The sequence below is a fragment of the Panulirus ornatus genome, chromosome 23, assembly GCF_036320965.1.
Source record: "Panulirus ornatus isolate Po-2019 chromosome 23, ASM3632096v1, whole genome shotgun sequence".
NCBI classification, from domain to species: domain Eukaryota; kingdom Metazoa; phylum Arthropoda; class Malacostraca; order Decapoda; family Palinuridae; genus Panulirus; species Panulirus ornatus.
In genome coordinates, this window is record NC_092246.1 from 7,992,114 (window position 1) to 8,010,124 (window position 18,011).

The window sequence follows — 18,011 nt, forward strand, 5'->3', positions numbered from 1 at the left end:
GCCAAGTCCACTCTTATTGACTCAGATTGGGTTAAAGTCTTTTTTTTCTTTTTCCCAATGTAATATCGTTAAATACAAATACGTTCAAAGATTGCGAAATTTTTTTTTTTTATAAATATCGCATGTTTACTTTCAAAGCGTTTAGTTAGCATTGAATTGGAACCAAGAACTTTTAACAAGAGAGAAACAATTTTCAGAGGAAGTCACGGATGAATTTTGCAAGGAAATAGCTAACGCTGAAATTATTGAATCTTTAGAAATTGGAAGGGCTTTTTATTTGAGTCCAGAACAAGTTGTTGACATAATAGAAGGAAATCCTAATCTAAGACTATTCTCCTTTACGCCAAGGTGGATTAACTGTCTGAATGGATTGGTATTTTTTATTCAGTACAGCCATAGGCTGATAGTCCTGTCAATACAAGTCCAATCCTAAATCATTAGAACTAACATGGTAACTAAGTTATAAATGTGGGCAATAGAACAAACACAAACCAATGATCAGTGTTATCCACATGGTTTGTACATTGAAGTCCATTTAAGGTTAAGTGGGCTGAAAACCCTGTAGAAAATATCCTGGAAAACATTTACAGATCCTGGAAATATCCTGGAAAAAGCCTTGAATTTTATTCAGTAAAAGAGTGGGAACCCTACCCCCCCGCTCCCTCCCATTTTAGTCGCCTTCTATGACACGTAGGGAATACGTGGGAGGTGTTCTTTCTCCTATCCCCAGGGATGCGTGTATATATATATATATATATATATATATATATATATATATGGTTGTTTATTTTTATTATACTTTGTCGCTGTCTCCCGCGTTAGCGCAAGGAAACAGACAAAAGAAAGGCCCAACCCACTCACATACACATGTATATACATACACGTCCACACACGCACATATACATACCTATACATTTCAACGTAAACATATATATACATACACAGACATATATACTCATGTACATAATTCATACTTGCTACCTCCATCCATTCCTGTTGCCACCCCGCCACCCGTGAAGTGACAACCCCCCCCCCCCCCCCCCTCCCTCGAATGTGTGCAAGGTAGCGCCAGGAAAAGACGACAAAAGCCACATTCGTTCACACTCAGTCTCTATCTGTCATGTATAATGCACCGAAACCACAGCTCCCTTTCCGCATCCAGGCCCCACTAAATTTTCCGTGGTTTAGGGGCTATGCTAGGTTTACTGAAGTGATGTTACTTTATTCCAGTTTGAAATGTTTACCATTTAGCACCCATATGTGAAAGTCCGTCCCAACCCTAAGTAAAACCTTCATTTTATGGCAGGAAATCACTGCCTCTACATTATAGATGAGTTATTTCTTAGACACTTCCCCCTTCAGCAACCCCTTCTACACTTAGATACATTAACTTGTGTAACTTCTTTTCTGACTTTCCTTAGTTAGATTACTGTCTCATGTTGGTGCTTTTGTCTCCACCAAACACATAGCAGGGGTTACTCTTATGGGAGGGTAATCAGTTCTCCCCTCTTTCTTCAAGAGTACCTCTTTGTCCAATCCATGGTTCAACCATTCCTTTTCTAAGACCATTCAGGCAAGGGATCAGGCATATTGGGCTTGGAAAAACTCCCCTTCCTTAGGCTTCCATTCAGCTTTTATTATTTCCCATAATTGCTGCAAGCATGTTATCTATGAGGCAACGTGTTCCTTTATTCAAAAGGAAGTGTGATAACCTCTCCCCATCATCTGCTGACAGATCTTTCTGTTCTTTAGCTATGGGTATCTCTAACAACTAATGTTGCTCTACCTTTCCTTCACTTTTCCATTCTGATGGTACCATAGCTATCTCTCCTGTAGACAAAGCAACTCTCCGTGTTCCCATTTATCCTCTAACTCCACCTTGGATGACTCTAACATTGCTTCACCTCCTGACACCCATCTCACTAATCCTATGCCTCGTCCCTTAATCCCTTTTTGAACTGTCTGAAAAGTGCTTCTTTCTTAGGACACTAGCAAGGCTTATGGACTTGATGGCATTCATCCCCATGTACTGAAAGAGTGTGCCTCTGAACCTGCACCTGTGCTTACTCATCTGTTCTATTTATGTTTAAAAACCAAAACTTTTCCTTCTCCTTGGAAGCATGCGTTTATACATCCCATTGCAAAGAAGTGTTCTGTCCCCTCTAACTATCATCTTATTGCATTGACATCTACCATTTCCAGAGTCTTTGAATCCCTTCTTGACTCCCATATCCTTCGACACCTCAAAGATCACAGTCATCTCCCTGATCACCAGTATGGCTTCCTTATGGTAAGATCCAATGGTGATGTTCTTTCCTGTCGTAACGTCTGGTCATCATCCCTGAAAGGGAGTCATGTGTATTTGCCCTTGAAATATCCAAGGCTTTTGATAGGGCGTGGCAACCGGGTCTCATCTCTAAGCTTCCATCCCTCACTTTGCCCCATCACATCGTGCTTCCTCTGTGGCTGATCTATCTCTGTGGTTGTTGATGGATCAGCCTTCCCCCTTTTCTCCATCAACAGCAATGTCCCTCAAGGTTCTGTCCTGTTCCCCCCCTCCCCATCCCCTCTCTCTCTTTCTTTTGTTACAGTTTTCTCTCCCACAAATAATCCAATCCATTCATAAGTTAACAACTCAACACTGCTTTCATCAACAGCCTTCACTTTTGCTTCCTCTTCTCTCACTCAATCTGCATCTCATCTTGACAGTTTCCCCAGTAAACTCTCTGTCTTGGACAGGATATCTCAGTGGGGTACACAAAATTTCTGCCCATCTCTGTCAAAAACTCACAACTCTTGTTTCTCCTTTAACAGTTTTGTAATTCTACCCCTTGCCTCACTGAACATACTTGGTATTACTATAACATCCACTCTTTCTTGGAAACCCCACATTATTGGAATGGCTAACTCTGTCTCTAAGAAAATGGGTGTTTTCTTTAGATGTTGGAACACCTCTTCTGAACAGTTGCTTCATTTATACAAGGGACCGATTCGTCCTTGTATGGAGTACTGCTCTCACATTTAGGGTGGTTCTAGTTCTGTAACCTTACTTGACAGAGCAGAGTGAAAAGCTGTCCGACTTATCAACTGTCCCATGCTTACTCCCAAACTTGACCCCCCTTGGCCTTTGCTGTGATGTTGGTTCACTTTCCCTCTTCTGTAGGTATTTGGTTTTTGCTCCCAAGAGCTGGCTGCTTGTGTACCCACACCACTAGCTAGACCTGGCAATATTTGACAAGCTGCTGCATCCCATGATTGTTGTGTGGCCATCAGTAACTCAACAGTAAGCCGTTTTGATACCTGCTTCTTTCCATTCACACTGAGACTTTGGAACTCTTTACATTTTCATGTCTTTCCCAGTAGCTATGACTTGGTACATTTCAAAAGATGTTTTTCACTTCCAGAATTTGTAAATACTTTTCTTTGTCATTTCTTTATCTGTTTCATACTTCTCTCTATATTTTGACAAGGCCTGGCCATGATGTGGACTTTTGTTTATGACTGGAGCCTTCAACATTAAAAAAGGAAAGACAGTTATATACAGGTGTAGCACTTATTAGGGGTTACAACATGATAGAAAGTAAGGAGTAAACTGTTAGTATCAAGTAAGAGATGATGTCTTACAAGACTTGCTTATGATCCTTATCTTTTATCCTTGCAGACCACGTTTTCCTGTGAAAGTTAATTGCTGGTTTTGCAATACAGATACAAAAGTAGAATTTAGATACCGTGATACCTGGGTTTGTCCATCTTGCCAACAGTACAACGGATTTACAGAGGTAAGCGTGTGTGGATTGTTTCTGTTAAGGGGGTGTATATCAGGTCCTGAATTTTTGGAATTTCAGAAAATGATTTACTGAGTTAATGAAGTATTGGTAGGGTTTTACAAATGTTGATGTATAGATGTAATAGAAAAAAATTTTGAGAACATTTTTATATGGGTTTAAACAAAGAGCCAAGAAGTAAGTTAGACCTTGTAAAATGTTTTTTTTTTTTTTTAAGTTGTATTTAACTTGTAGTAAAAAGTCTTTTACTTTAAGCGTCATGGAAATTGATAATTTACAAGTAAATCAGTGTTGTTTTAAATTTCTTTTTGAGAAAAAGTTTTTCAGACTTCTAAGACCTGGGTTTTACTTTTTCAAATACCTTAATCCACACTAAACTTATATTTTATTGTATTTCAGATATTTTGTATAATTTTCACATTATTCATGTTCTTTAACATGTTTATATGTCATTTACATGGACACTAATTACATAGACATGAAAAAATAACTTTATTTGCATCAATGCTCTTACCCAAAAGTTTTTTTCCTCTTTCATGAAACTAACTACAAAAGTTAGTGCTGTCTATTTGCTTCCCACCCAGGTGATGCACATACACTATAACACATTCTTTGGGTTACAGAGGTGCCTGAATATCAGAAAGGTTCATGTCTCTCCCAGGTGATATAAATACTTTCTTTTTGGCATTCTTTGATTGACAGAGGTGCCTGGGTATCAGAAGGGTTAGTGACAGCTGCATATTGAGCTAGTACTTCATTATTTGTCAAGTTGCACACCACTGACAAGGTAGCTGTCTTTTCTTTCTGCCTCACCCACATTTGGCCTATTGGCATTATGTCCACAGACAAAATCTCCCCTTATAACTCATTACACTCGACAACACTTAAGATTTTCCTATGGTGAGCACTATGTGCGAGCCCTACTTTTTGGCAAAATGGTAGGAGCAGTAGATAAAGGTAGTAGGTAAGAACATTAAGGCATGAGCATTAGGTAGAAGTAGTAGATAGGAACATTAAATAGAAGTAGTAAGTTGGGAGCACTTGAGAGGAACATTATGTAAACACATTAGGTCGAAGTAGTCAGTAGGTCCATAAGTAGGAGCCTCTGCAAACTGCACAAGAGTTGCCCTTTACCAGTGGCCTGTTAAGGGTGAAGTGCTAAAGGCTAAGAAGCTGCACTGGAGTTCACTTGTTATTGAGACTCTTTGCTGTAGCCACCACCTTGAGGAATTGTGGAGGTAACAAGCATCAGAGAGGTAGATAGAGGTGACTGATATTTTTTTCCATTTGTGGCATGCTACAGCAACAGCATTGGCTGTTTGATTGAAGCAAATGTCATTTTGGTTTTAGAGAAGAGGCAGGAAGTTTTAATTTGACATCTGACACTGGAAGCAGGCCTTTAGATTTTGTCACACAACAAAGGGAGCAGTTTAGGGGTTAATGCCTGAAAGACTACATCTGCTGTCAGGTTCACTCCCAGTGCCTGAAGCATTTCACTTTTTCCAGATCTTCCCCATATAAGCTAACACTCTTACGGTCCTTTATCCCCCTATTCCCCACCTGCTGTTGCCTTATCTTCACATATTCTGATCTTCCCTCCTAGACACACACTTAGAAAGTCTCTTTGGAGTTTACCCCTGTGCTGTGCCATCTGGAAACAGCATAGTGGAAATGAAGCCCCTCATCCAAGACCCTTGCATTTTCCTTCTTCACCACCGTGCCCTTGTAGAGATTAAATGATTATGGTGACATCACACATCCATGATGCAGACCCACATCCACTGGGATACTCTCTTGCATTCCTACTTCCACATGTGGTTTACCTGGTGTGAACACTTCATAACACTATAACTTTCCATCTTTCCCATCTCTGTAGAACACCTTCCTCAAGGTATCTTTTTCACTCCTATCTTTTCCTTTCTTCAGATCTATAAATGCCACTTACAGGTCACTCTGTAGCACAACTCACAAATTCTTTCAGTCCTCAGGCTCCTCACCTGCTCTGTGCAGATATTGAACATCCTGACCAACCAGTTAATAGTACCTGTCACCCACTTTCTTGAGAAAATTGTACAGTATTCCTGTTCACTTCTTTTTTATAGATGGACTTCCTTTTTGTGCAAGGCTTCTGCTACCTACTCATATTGCAATATCATTTTCACTCATCCTAGATACACCACATTCACCATCCTGTCTTGTACTACAATCAGCAGTCCCTCAAAATGCTCATTTTGTTCATATCTTTGACAGTTACAACTTTCCCATTGCTTTCTCTGTCATATCCAGTGCAGATATAACTGCCTTCACATCTCTACTTACAGTTGAAATTAGAATTAATGTGAAAATCATGCTTAGGTGTGTGTATATATATATTTTATATTTATTTATTATACTTTGTCGCTGTCTCCCGCGTTTGCGAGGTAGCGCAAGGAAACAGACGAAAGAAATGCCCCCCCCCCCCATACACATGTATATACATACGTCCATACACGCAAATATACATACCTACACAGCTTTCCATGGTTTACTCCAGACGCTTCACATGCCTTGATTCAATCCACTGACAGCACGTCAACCCCGGTATACCACATCGCTCCAATTCACTCTATTCCTTGCCCTCCTTTCACCCTCCTGCATGTTCAGGCCCCGATCACACAAAATTTTTTTCACTCCATCTTTCCACCTCCAATTTGGTCTCCCACTTCTCCTCATTCCCTCCACCTCTGACACATATATCCTCTTGGTCAATCTTTCCTCACTCATTCTCTCCATGTGCCCAAACCATTTCAAAACACCCTCTTCTGCTCTCTCAACCACGCTCTTTTTATTTCCACACATCTCTCTTACCCTTACATTACTTACTCGATCAAACCACCTTACACCACACATTGTCCTCAAACATCTCATTTCTGGCACATCCACCCTCCTGCACACAACTCTATCCATAGCCCACGCCTCGCAACCATACAACATTGTTGGAACCACTATTCCTTCAAACATACCCATTTTTGCTTTCCGAGATAATGTTCTCGACTTCCACACATTCTTTAAGGCTCCCAGGATTTTCGCCCCCTCCCCCACCCTATGATTCACTTCCGCTTCCATGGTTCCATCCGCTGCCAGATCCACTCCCAGATATCTAAAACACTTTACTTCCTCCAGTTTTTCTCCATTCAAACTTACCTCCCAATTGACTTGACCCTCAACCCTACTGTACCTAATAACCTTGCTCTTATTCACATTTACTCTTAACTTTCTTCTTTCACACACTTTACCAAACTCAGTCACCAGCTTCTGCAGTTTCTCACATGAATCAGCCACCAGTGCTGTATCATCAGCGAACAACAGCTGACTCACTTCCCAAGCTCTCTCATCCCCAACAGACTTCATACTTGCCCCTCTTTCCAAAACTCTTGCATTTACCTCCCTAACAACCCCATCCATAAACAAATTAAACAACCATGGAGACATCACACACCCCTGCCGCAAACCTACATTCACTGAGAACCAATCACTTTCCTCTCTTCCTACACGTACACATGCCTTACATCCTCGATAAAAACTTTTCACTGCTTCTAACAACTTGCCTCCCACACCATATATTCTTAATACCTTCCACAGAGCATCTCTATCAACTCTATCATATGCCTTGTCCAGATCCATAAATGCTACATACAAATCCATTTGCTTTTCTAAGTATTTCTCACATACATTCTTCAAAGCAGATATATATATATTTACTTATTTATTTTGCTTTGTCGCTGTCTCCCGTGTTTGCGAGGGAGGGCAAGGAAACACACGAAAGAAATGGCCCATCCCACCCCCATACACATGTATATAAATACACGTCCCCACACGCAAATATACATACCCATACATCTCAATGTACACATATACACACACACACAGACATATACATATATACACATGCACACAATTCACACTGTCTGCCTTTATTCATTCCCATCACCTTGCCACACATGGAATAACATCCCCCTCCCCCCTCATGTGTGCTAGGTAGTGCTAGGAAAGGACAACAAAGGCCCCATTCGTTCACACTCAGTCTCTAGTTGTCATGCAATAATGCCCGAAACCACAGCTCCCTTTCCACAATCAGGCCCCACATAACTTTCCATGGTTTACCCCAGACGCTTCACATGCCCTTGTTCAATCCATTGACAACACGTCGACCCTGGTATACCACATCGATCCAATTCACTCTATTCCTTGCCCGCCTTTCACCCTCCTGCATGTTCAGGCCCCGATCACTCAAAATCTTTATCACTCCATCTTTCCACCTCCAATTTGGTCTCCCACTTCTCCTCGTTCCCTTCACCTCCGACACATATATCCTCTTGGTCAATCTTTCCTCACTCATTCTCTCCATGTGACCAAACCATTTCAAAACACCCTCTTCTGCTCTCTCTACCACGCTCTTCTTATTTCCACACATCTCTCTTACCCTTACTTTACTTACTCGATCAAATATATATTATTTTTTTTTATTATACTTTGTCGCTGTCTCCCACGTTTGCGAGGTAGCGCAAGGAAACAGACGAAAGAAATGGCCCAACCCCATCCCCATACACATGTATATACATACGTCCACACACGCAAATATACATACCTACACAGCTTTCCATGGTTTACCCCAGACGCTTCACATGCCCTGCTTCAATCCACTGACAGCACGTCAACCCCGGTATACCACATCGCTCCAATTCACTCTATTCCTTGCCCTCCTTTCACCCTCCTGCATGTTCAGGCCCCGATCACACAAAATCTTTTTCACTCCATCTTTCCACCTCCAATTTGGTCTCCCTCTTCTTGTTCCCTCCACCTCCGACACATATATCCTCTTGGTCAATCTTACCTCACATGTACACAAACATATATACACATTTACATAATTCATACTTGCTGCCTTTATTTATTCCCATCACCACCCCGCCACACATGAAATGACAACCCCCTCCCCCTGCATGCGCAAGGTAGCGCTAGGAAAAGACAACAAAGGCCACATTCGTTCACACTCAGTCTCTAGCTGTCATGTACAGTGCACTGAAAAGAAATCTGTTTACACTTTATGAGTGCACTGTCTAATTCTGTACTCTTGATACCTTTCAAAGTCTTTCAAAACTTGAAACATTTCTGGCTTTTTTTCAGCAAAAAACTGAATATAAGAAATTATTAGGACTGTTGATTAGCTCAGCTGCTGTGTAAACAGATTTTGGCACCTTATCACTGCTAACAGGGCTGCCCTGGTGGCAGATCCACAGACTAATAGTGGCAGATTCAAAATGTGCCAGAACATTGGAGTTGCCAGATTAGAGAGGTACAATCTATACACATAAAGAGTTTATAGTTTATTTATTACAATTAACATTACACAAGGTGAGTTATTGTTGAATGTACTTGTTAAAAGAATACTCTTGTTGATAGTTTTAATGGACTGAATTTTTTAATGGTATTTTTAAAAGCTATTTATTTGTTTTTGTTTTATGATTGCCACAGGATGGGGATTACAACTGTGACATTCCTGCTCAATATTGTGAAACGCTAAACACACCTTTGAAACAAAACAGTGATAAGGAACCTGCTAATCATCCTAGATTATCTCGAGGTAATGGATTGTGCCAAACTTGTAACCTCAATCAAACATTTAAAGTACGAGCATTAGCGGATTACACACCAGTTCATCCTGATAATTATGATAAAGAAATTGAAGATTATAGGTGAGTCATATTCTTTCTTATGAGATGTTTCTCTCATTTAAAGTTATTTTTTTCTTCAGCTTTAGTAGTTTCTTGTTAAAAAAATCAAGAAAAAGCATGCAAAGAAAATGTTTTGAATTGGGGCGGCTAAATTTCATTCTGAGCAGCTTTTGTGTAGGAAGTAAATGTGACTTAAAGCTGTCCTTTAGTATATGTCTGATGTTGTTTTTGCGAGTAAGGTGTAACTTAAGGGTTTTCACCTGACTTTTACCACCTCTAGATATGCATATTCATTTATGTAAAGGAAGGTGAGAATTGAGCACAGCCTTCAGTTTTCTAAATTAATAGTGCTAATAGTGAAGTTATCTGTAATACGCAAGGACAGAGCAATCAGAACCCATTTATGAATTAGGTTAAGTTTCAATTTCTGATGGAGACTTTTCTCTGGTAGGCATATTGTTATTATGAAAAAAATTGTGTAAATTATACCACTCATTTATCTTCCATCTTGAAAGTAGTCTGTTTCATCATTTACAATACATAAGTGGTAGAGGATGTGTGGATCAGGTGTTTGCTTTGAAGAATGTATGTGAGAAATACTTAGAAAAGCAAATGGATTTGTATGTAGCATTTATGGATCTGGAGAAGGCATTTGATAGAGTTGATAGAGATGCTCTGTGGAAGGTATTAAGAATATATGGTGTGGGAGGCAAGTTGTTAGAAGCAGTGAAAAGTTTTTATCGAGGATGTAAGGCATGTGTACGTGTAGGAAGAGAGGAAAGTGATTGGTTCTCAGTGAATGTAGGTTTGCGGCAGGGGTGTGTGATGTCTCCATGGTTGTTTAATTTGTTTATGGATGGGGTTGTTAGGGAGGTAAATGCAAGAGTCCTGGAAAGAGGGGCAAGTATGAAGTCTGTTGGGGATGAGAGAGCTTGGGAAGTGAGTCAGTTGTTGTTCGCTGATGATACAGCGCTGGTGGCTGATTCATGTGAGAAACTGCAGAAGCTGGTGACTGAGTTTGGTAAAGTGTGTGGAAGAAGAAAGTTAAGAGTAAATGTGAATAAGAGCAAGGTTATTAGGTACAGTAGGGTTGAGGGTCAAGTCAATTGGGAGGTGAGTTTGAATGGAGAAAAACTGGAGGAAGTGAAGTGTTTTAGATATCTGGGAGTGGATCTGTCAGCGGATGGAACCATGGAAGCGGAAGTGGATCATAGGGTGGGGGAGGGGGCGAAAATTTTGGGAGCCTTGAAAAATGTGTGGAAGTCGAGAACATTATCTCGGAAAGCAAAAATGGGTATGTTTGAAGGAATAGTGGTTCCAACAATGCTGTATGGTTGCGAGGCGTGGGCTATGGATAGAGTTGTGCGCAGGAGGATGGATGTGCTGGAAATGAGATGTTTGAGGACAATGTGTGGTGTGAGGTGGTTTGATCGAGTAAGTAATGTAAGGGTAAGAGAGATGTGTGGAAATAAAAAGAGCGTGGTTGAGAGAGCAGAAGAGGGTGTTTTGAAATGGTTTGGGCACATGGAGAGAATGAGTGAGGAAAGATTGACCAAGAGGATATATGTGTCGGAGGTGGAGGGAACGAGGAGAAGAGGGAGACCAAATTGGAGGTGGAAAGATGGAGTGAAAAAGATTTTGTGTGATCGGGGCCTGAACATGCAGGAGGGTGAAAGGAGGGCAAGGAATAGAGTGAATTGGAGCGATGTGGTATACAGGGGTTGACGTGCTGTCAGTGGATTGAATCAAGGCATGTGAAGCGTCTGGGGTAAACCATGGAAAGCTGTGTAGGTATGTATATTTGCGTGTGTGGATGTGTGTATGTACATGTGTATGGGGGGGGGGGGTTGGGCCATTTCTTTTGTCTGTTTCCTTGCGCTACCTCGCAAACGCGGGAGACAGCGACAAAGTATAAAAAAAAAAAAAAAAAAAAAAAAAAAGTAATTCAACTGAAATTTTTGATACCAGGCCTAACATGTTCTGAGCTAAATATTACTTTTCAAGAATACAGGTAGAATTGTAAGATTTTTTCAAGAAATAATGTAGTTGAACACAACAGCTTGTGTAATGGTGAATCTAGTGTTAGATTTTTGTTTGTGCTGTGTTGGTTAAAGTACGAGATTTTTACTATGGATCCATTTAATTTTTACTGTTTGAATTCAGTGAATATTTCAAAAAAAAAAATTCCTCTTAGAAAAAGACTGGAGAGATCATATGCCCTCTGCCGGCAATGTGAAGCAACTCTACACCAGACCTTAGGCAAACAAGATTCATGGCTGAAACCAAAACTTATATCTTGGAGACTGCACCTCACCTCGGAAAACAAGGCAAGACTATTTGCTGTAAGTATGTATGTCTGTGTATCTATCTTTTTATCCAGACCCTAAACAGTACCATCACCAATCTAATCACTGGAATGCAAACAGCGGATTAGGACGCCATCCCTAACCATGTACCTTGAATTACATACAGTTCATCATTAGCAAAAAATTGAAATGTTTTGATCAACTGAAGATTTCAACACTAACCCAGTCACAGGGACATGTACACACATTTTTCCTGGTTAGGTTAGGTTAGGTTAGAATATGAACCTAACCTAGCTTAGAAAAACATTAGGGTTGCTAATCTTCATATGGTCCAAAAATCCACACTTCCCATGCCACAGTTGTTCTGTTGATCTTTTCACTCTTGTTTTGCTCCAAAACATCTTACTATAACTTTGACACACATACACACATTTTTTCATACATATTCGCCATTTCACATGTTAGCGAGGCAGCGTTAAGAACAGAGGACTGAGCTTTAGAGGGAATAGAGCTTTAGAGGGAATATTCTCACTGGGCCCCCTTCTCTTTTCCTTCTTTTGGAAAATTAAAAAGGGGAGGGGAGGATTTCCAGCCCCCTGTTCCGTCCCCTTTTATTCACCTTCTACGACATGCAGGAAATATGTGGGAATGGCCCATCCACTCGTATACACCCTAACGCCCATACATGTACTTTTTTTCTTGATACATATTTACCATTTCACGTGTTAGCGAGGTAGCGTTAAGAACAGAGGACTGAGCTTAGAGGGAATATTCTCACTTTGCCCCCTTCTCTGTTACTTCTTTTGGAAAATCAAACACGGGAGGGGAGGATTTCCCGCCCCTTTGTTCCCTCCCCTTTTTGTCACTTTCTATGACATGTAGGGAATACGTGGGAATGGCCCATCCTCTCTTATACACACAAACGCCCATACATGCACACATATATACATTCCTATGAGTCCAGGGGGAAAATGAAACACAATAAGTTCCCAAGTGCACTTTCATGTAATAACCACATCATCAGGGGAGACATGAGAGAAATAACAGTCAGTTGATATACAACGAAGAGACTTAGCTAGGACGCTATTTGGTAAACGTGAATATCCAAGGCAGACAATGAGCATATCATAAACTTATTATGTGGAGAACAAGGTGAATTGTTTACAAATCTTATTAACAATAAAGTTATCCAATTTGTATAGACCTTCACTAATATTAAGGTTATAATTCTTTGTGTATTTGATAATAGAAGATTCAATGATATTTCTCATGGTATTGGAGTCAGAGTTAATGACTGAGGTGGCATTACTCCAGTCAATACAATGATCATAGTTTTTAATGTGACTAAACAAGGCTTTTGATTCTTATTCTGTTCTGATACTATATGTTGCTTAAGTCTTAACAGAAAGATTCTTACCAGTCTCCCAGCTTAAGTCTAACAGAAAGATTCTTACGAGTTTGCCCAAAATAAAACTTGTCACTATTTCGACTTGGCACTTTATAGATGCATCCAGGAGAATTTTCTGGTGAGTTCCTAATTAAGATATTCTTTATAGTATTATTGTTGCTGAAGGCAACATTTACATTAAAGGATTTAAGCAACATGGGAAATAAAGTAAAATTATTATTAAAAGGGAGAATTAAAAGACTCTTGGTGTCAATAGGAGATTTGGGTTCAACTCCATAAAATGATTTCTTTGCTAACTTAAGGGATTTATCAATGAAAGATCTAGGATACTTTAACTTAGATCCAATAGAATATTTCTTCTCAAACTCATCATCAATAAACTCTGGACTGCAAATACGTGCTGTCAATGGATTGAACCAGGGCATGTGAAGCGTCTCGGGTAAACCATGGAAAGTTCTGTGGGGCCTGGATGTAGAAAGTGAGCTGTGGTTTCAGTGCATTATTACATGACAGCTAGAGACTGAGTGTGAACGAATGTGGCCTTTGTTGTCTTTTCCTAGCGCTACCTCGCACACATGAGGGGGGAGGGGGTTGTTATTTCATGTGTGGCAGAGTGGCGATGGGAATGAATAAAGGCAGACAGTATGAATAATGTACATGTGTATATATGTGTATGTCTGTGTGTATATATATATATATATATATATATATATATATATATATATATATATATATATATATATATATATATATGTATACGTTGAGATGTATAGGTACGTATATTTGCGTGTGTGGACGTGTATGTATATACATGTGTATGTGGGTGGGTTGGGCCATTCTTTCGTCTGTTTCCTTGCGGTACCTCACTAACGCGGAAGATAGCGACAAAGTAAATAATAATAAAATGTCTGTGTATGTATATGTATGTATATGTTGAAATGTATAGGTACGTATATGTGAGTGTGTGGGCATTTATGTATAAACATATGTATGTGGGTGGGTTGGGCCATTCTTTTGTCCGTTTCCTTGCACTACCTCACTGATGCGGGAGACAGTAAGTATAATAGATAAATATAACCAATTAGCACATATCTATGCATCATATCCCAACATCTTTGTGAGTAAAAGAGATTAGCTTCTATCCCAGCAGGAGGAACAATCAGTTTAGATACCTTAACAAATAAAGTGTTTTTGCCTCTTACGTTCTTTTCTTATCCCTGATAATAGTTTTGAATCTCACAAAATCTCTACACCACTGCAATACTTTAGAAATCTGATATATTGATTTTGCCTTTTCCAGAATGCAGCCAATGAAAAGCAGAAAACTACATTTTATATTCACCTGCTTCACATGTTTGGGATCCTGATATCTGTAGTACTCTTCTTATGCAACATGCACCACCTCCAACAAGACTCGGGCATACACCTGGTTTCTCTCAATTTTGGTATGGCTCTGGAGGTGTACCTTACATCCCTGCACAGGTTTTCATCTCCTCTGATCATTGCAGGACTCTCAATACTTCTGATGAGCATTTTTGGCTCTGGAAAGGAATTTTTGTTGGTATGTAAAAATTTTTGCTAATGCTTTCATAATATGTTTTTTATTATATACAAGATCACATTTTAAGTTTTTAGTAAGGTCATAATATTGACAATCATGCTCAAATACAGGCTTAAGAAAGTAGGAGATTTGGGGCTGTTTCATCATTTCTGGAGAAAAATGTCCTAAGGGCTGTGCTGTGATTTATTGATTTGATGTATGTAAATGTCTTGTTTTGTATACCCTTTTACCACAGGATATTGGTCTGTTATATAGTTTGTTATGGTTAGTCAAACTTAAGTGATCACATGTTATGCATGGTTTTGTTACCCAAAATCAATGGAAACATTTACATGCTCATTGATAAACAATTTGACAATACTAGATTGAGTAAAGCATGTATGTACATTATCTATTTTTAGTTTGTCATTTATGTTAGAATATGAGAATCCTATATGAGGATATGAAATAATTGTCAGTTTTTAAATTTAAAAGTGAATAGGGAGAGAAGAGAAAAGATAGGATCATTAGCGAGGAGAGCATATAAGGGAGAGGGAACAGACAAAGGAGACATGAAAAAGAGATTTGAGTGAGGATTTTCAAGTACTGCTAACTGTGATAAGTGACTGGGAGGTGATTGTGGTGTATTTGGGATGTGGTAGCTTGTGGATTGGCCTAGTGAATGTGATGGATAACTGGCTCAGGCTAGGGTTCTGGGAGCAATGAAGAATGTATGGAAAGATAGAACATTATCTTGTTAAGCAAAATTAGGTATATTTGAAGGAATAGTAGTTCCAGCAATGATATATGGTTGCAAGGCATGTGTTATAAATAGGATTGTACAGAGGAGGGTGGTTGTGTTGGAAATGAAATGCTTAAGGACAGTATGTTGTATGAGGTGGTTTGATCGAGTAAGTAAGGAAAGGGTAATATAAAGAGCGTGGTTGAGATAGCAGAAGAGGGTGTGTTTGTAATGGTTTGGACATATGTTGAATACGAGTGAGGAAAGGTTGACCCAGAGGGTCTATGTGTTAGAGGTGGAGGGAACAAGGAGAAGCAGGAGACCAAATTGAAGGTGGAAGGATGAAGTGAAAAAGATTTTGAGCGATTGAGATTTGAACTTGCAGGAGGGTAAGGTGTTCAAGGAATAGAGTGAATAGGAACGATGTGGTATACAGAATCGATGTGCGGTCAGTGGACTGAACCAGGGCATGTGAAATGTCTGGGGTAAACCATGGAAAGGAATGTGGGGACTGGATGTGGATAGGAAGTTGTGGTTTTGGTGCATTACACATGACAGCTAGAGACTGAGTGTGAACAAATGTGGCTTTTTTTATTTTTTTTTATTTTATTTTTATTTTTTTTTTATTTATTTTTTTTTTTTTTTTACCTCACTGAAGCAAGGGGTAGTGGTGATGTTTCCTGTGGGACGGGGTAGTGCCAGGAACGGATAAAGGAAAGCAAGTATGAATATGTACATGTGTATGCATGTATATATTATTTCTTTGTTGATCATACACAGTCGCTGTTTCCCGCATTAGCGAGGTAACTCAAGGAAACAGATGAAGAATGGCCCAACCATTCATATACACATATGTATACATAAACGCTCATACATGCACATATACATTTTGCCTTGTACATATGTATACATACACAGACATATACATATGTACACATTCGTACTTGCTGCCTTCATCCATTCCTGTTGCCACCCTGCCACACAGGAAACACACACACACACACACACACACACACACACACACACACACACCCCAAGCAAGGTAGCAACAGGAAAAGACAAAATGACCACATTTGTTCGGACTCAGTCTCTAGCTGTCATGTTTAATGTGCCAAAGCCACAGCTCCCTTTCCACATCCAGGCCCTACACATCTTTCCATAGTTTACCCCAGATGCTTTGCATGCCCTGGTTCAATACATTGACAGCACATATGACCCTGGTATACCACATTGTTCCAATTCATTCTATTCCTTGCACACCTTTCACCCTCCTGTATGTTCAGGCCCTGATCACTCAAAATTTGGTTCACTCCGTCCCTCCTCCAATTTGATCTCCTGCTTTTCCTTGTTCCCTCCACCTCTGACAAATATATCCTCTTTGTCAATCTTTCCTCACTCATTCTCTCCATGTGTCCAAACCATTTCAACACACCCTCTTCTGCTCTCTGAACCACACTTTTTATTACCACACGTCCCTCTTACCCTTTCATTACTTACATGATCAAACCACCTCACACCACATATTGTCCTCAAACATTTCATATCCAAAATTTCCAACACATCCACCCTCCTCTGCACAACCCTATCTATAGCCCATCCCTCTCAACCATATAACACTGTTGGAACCACTTTTCCTTTAAATATACCCATTTTTGCTCTCTGAGATAATGTTCTTGCTTTCCACATATTCTTCAGTGTGCCAAGAACATTTGCCTCCTTCCCCATCCTGTGACTCACTTCCGCTTCCATGGTTCCAACCACTGCTCAGTCTACTCCCAGATATCTAAAACACTTCTTTTTCTCCAGTTTTTTTCCATTCAAACTTACCTCTCAATTAACTTTTCCCTAAACCCTACTGAACCTGATAACCTTGCTCTTATTTACTTTTACGCTCAAGTTTCTCCTTTTGCACACTTTGCCAAACTCGGTCACCACCCTCTGCAGTTTCTCACCCAAATCAGCCACCAGCGCTGTACCATCAGCAAATAACAATGGACTCACTTCCCAAGCCCTCTTATCCATAACTGACTGCATACTTGCCCCCTCTCTCCCAAACCCGTGTATTCACTTCCCTAACCACCCCATCCATAAACAAATTAAACAACCATGGAGACATCACACAATCCTGCTGCAACTTACATTCACTGGGAACCAATCACTTTCGTCTCTTCCTACTCATACACATGCTTTACATCCTTGATAAAAACTTTCACCGCTTCTAGCAACTTACGCTACATACCATGTACTCTTAAAACATTCCATAAAGCATCTCTATCAACTCTATCATATTCCTTCTCAAGATCCATAAATGCCACGTACAAATCCATCTGTTTTTCTAAGTATTTCTCACATACATTCTTCATAGCAAACACCTGATCCACACATCCTCTACCACTTCTGAAACCACACTGCTCTTCTCCAATCTGATACATGCCTTGACCATCTCAATCAATACCCTTCCATATGATTTCCCAGGAATACTCAACATACTTATGCCTCTGTAATTTGTACACTCA

General features: G+C 39.9%; 1 protein-coding gene across 1 annotated transcript in view; it reads left to right on the plus strand.

The window, feature by feature from the left end:
• The window catches only part of LOC139756778 (uncharacterized), a 53,841-nt gene that overhangs the window by 5,931 nt on the left and 29,899 nt on the right, over positions 1-18,011 (plus strand). The window contains exons 2-5 of the mRNA XM_071676559.1: positions 3,662-3,779; positions 9,300-9,520; positions 11,694-11,841; positions 14,514-14,774. Coding sequence (XP_071532660.1) covers positions 3,662-3,779; positions 9,300-9,520; positions 11,694-11,841; positions 14,514-14,774 — 748 coding nt within the window. The remainder of the gene's footprint in view (positions 1-3,661; positions 3,780-9,299; positions 9,521-11,693; positions 11,842-14,513; positions 14,775-18,011) is intronic.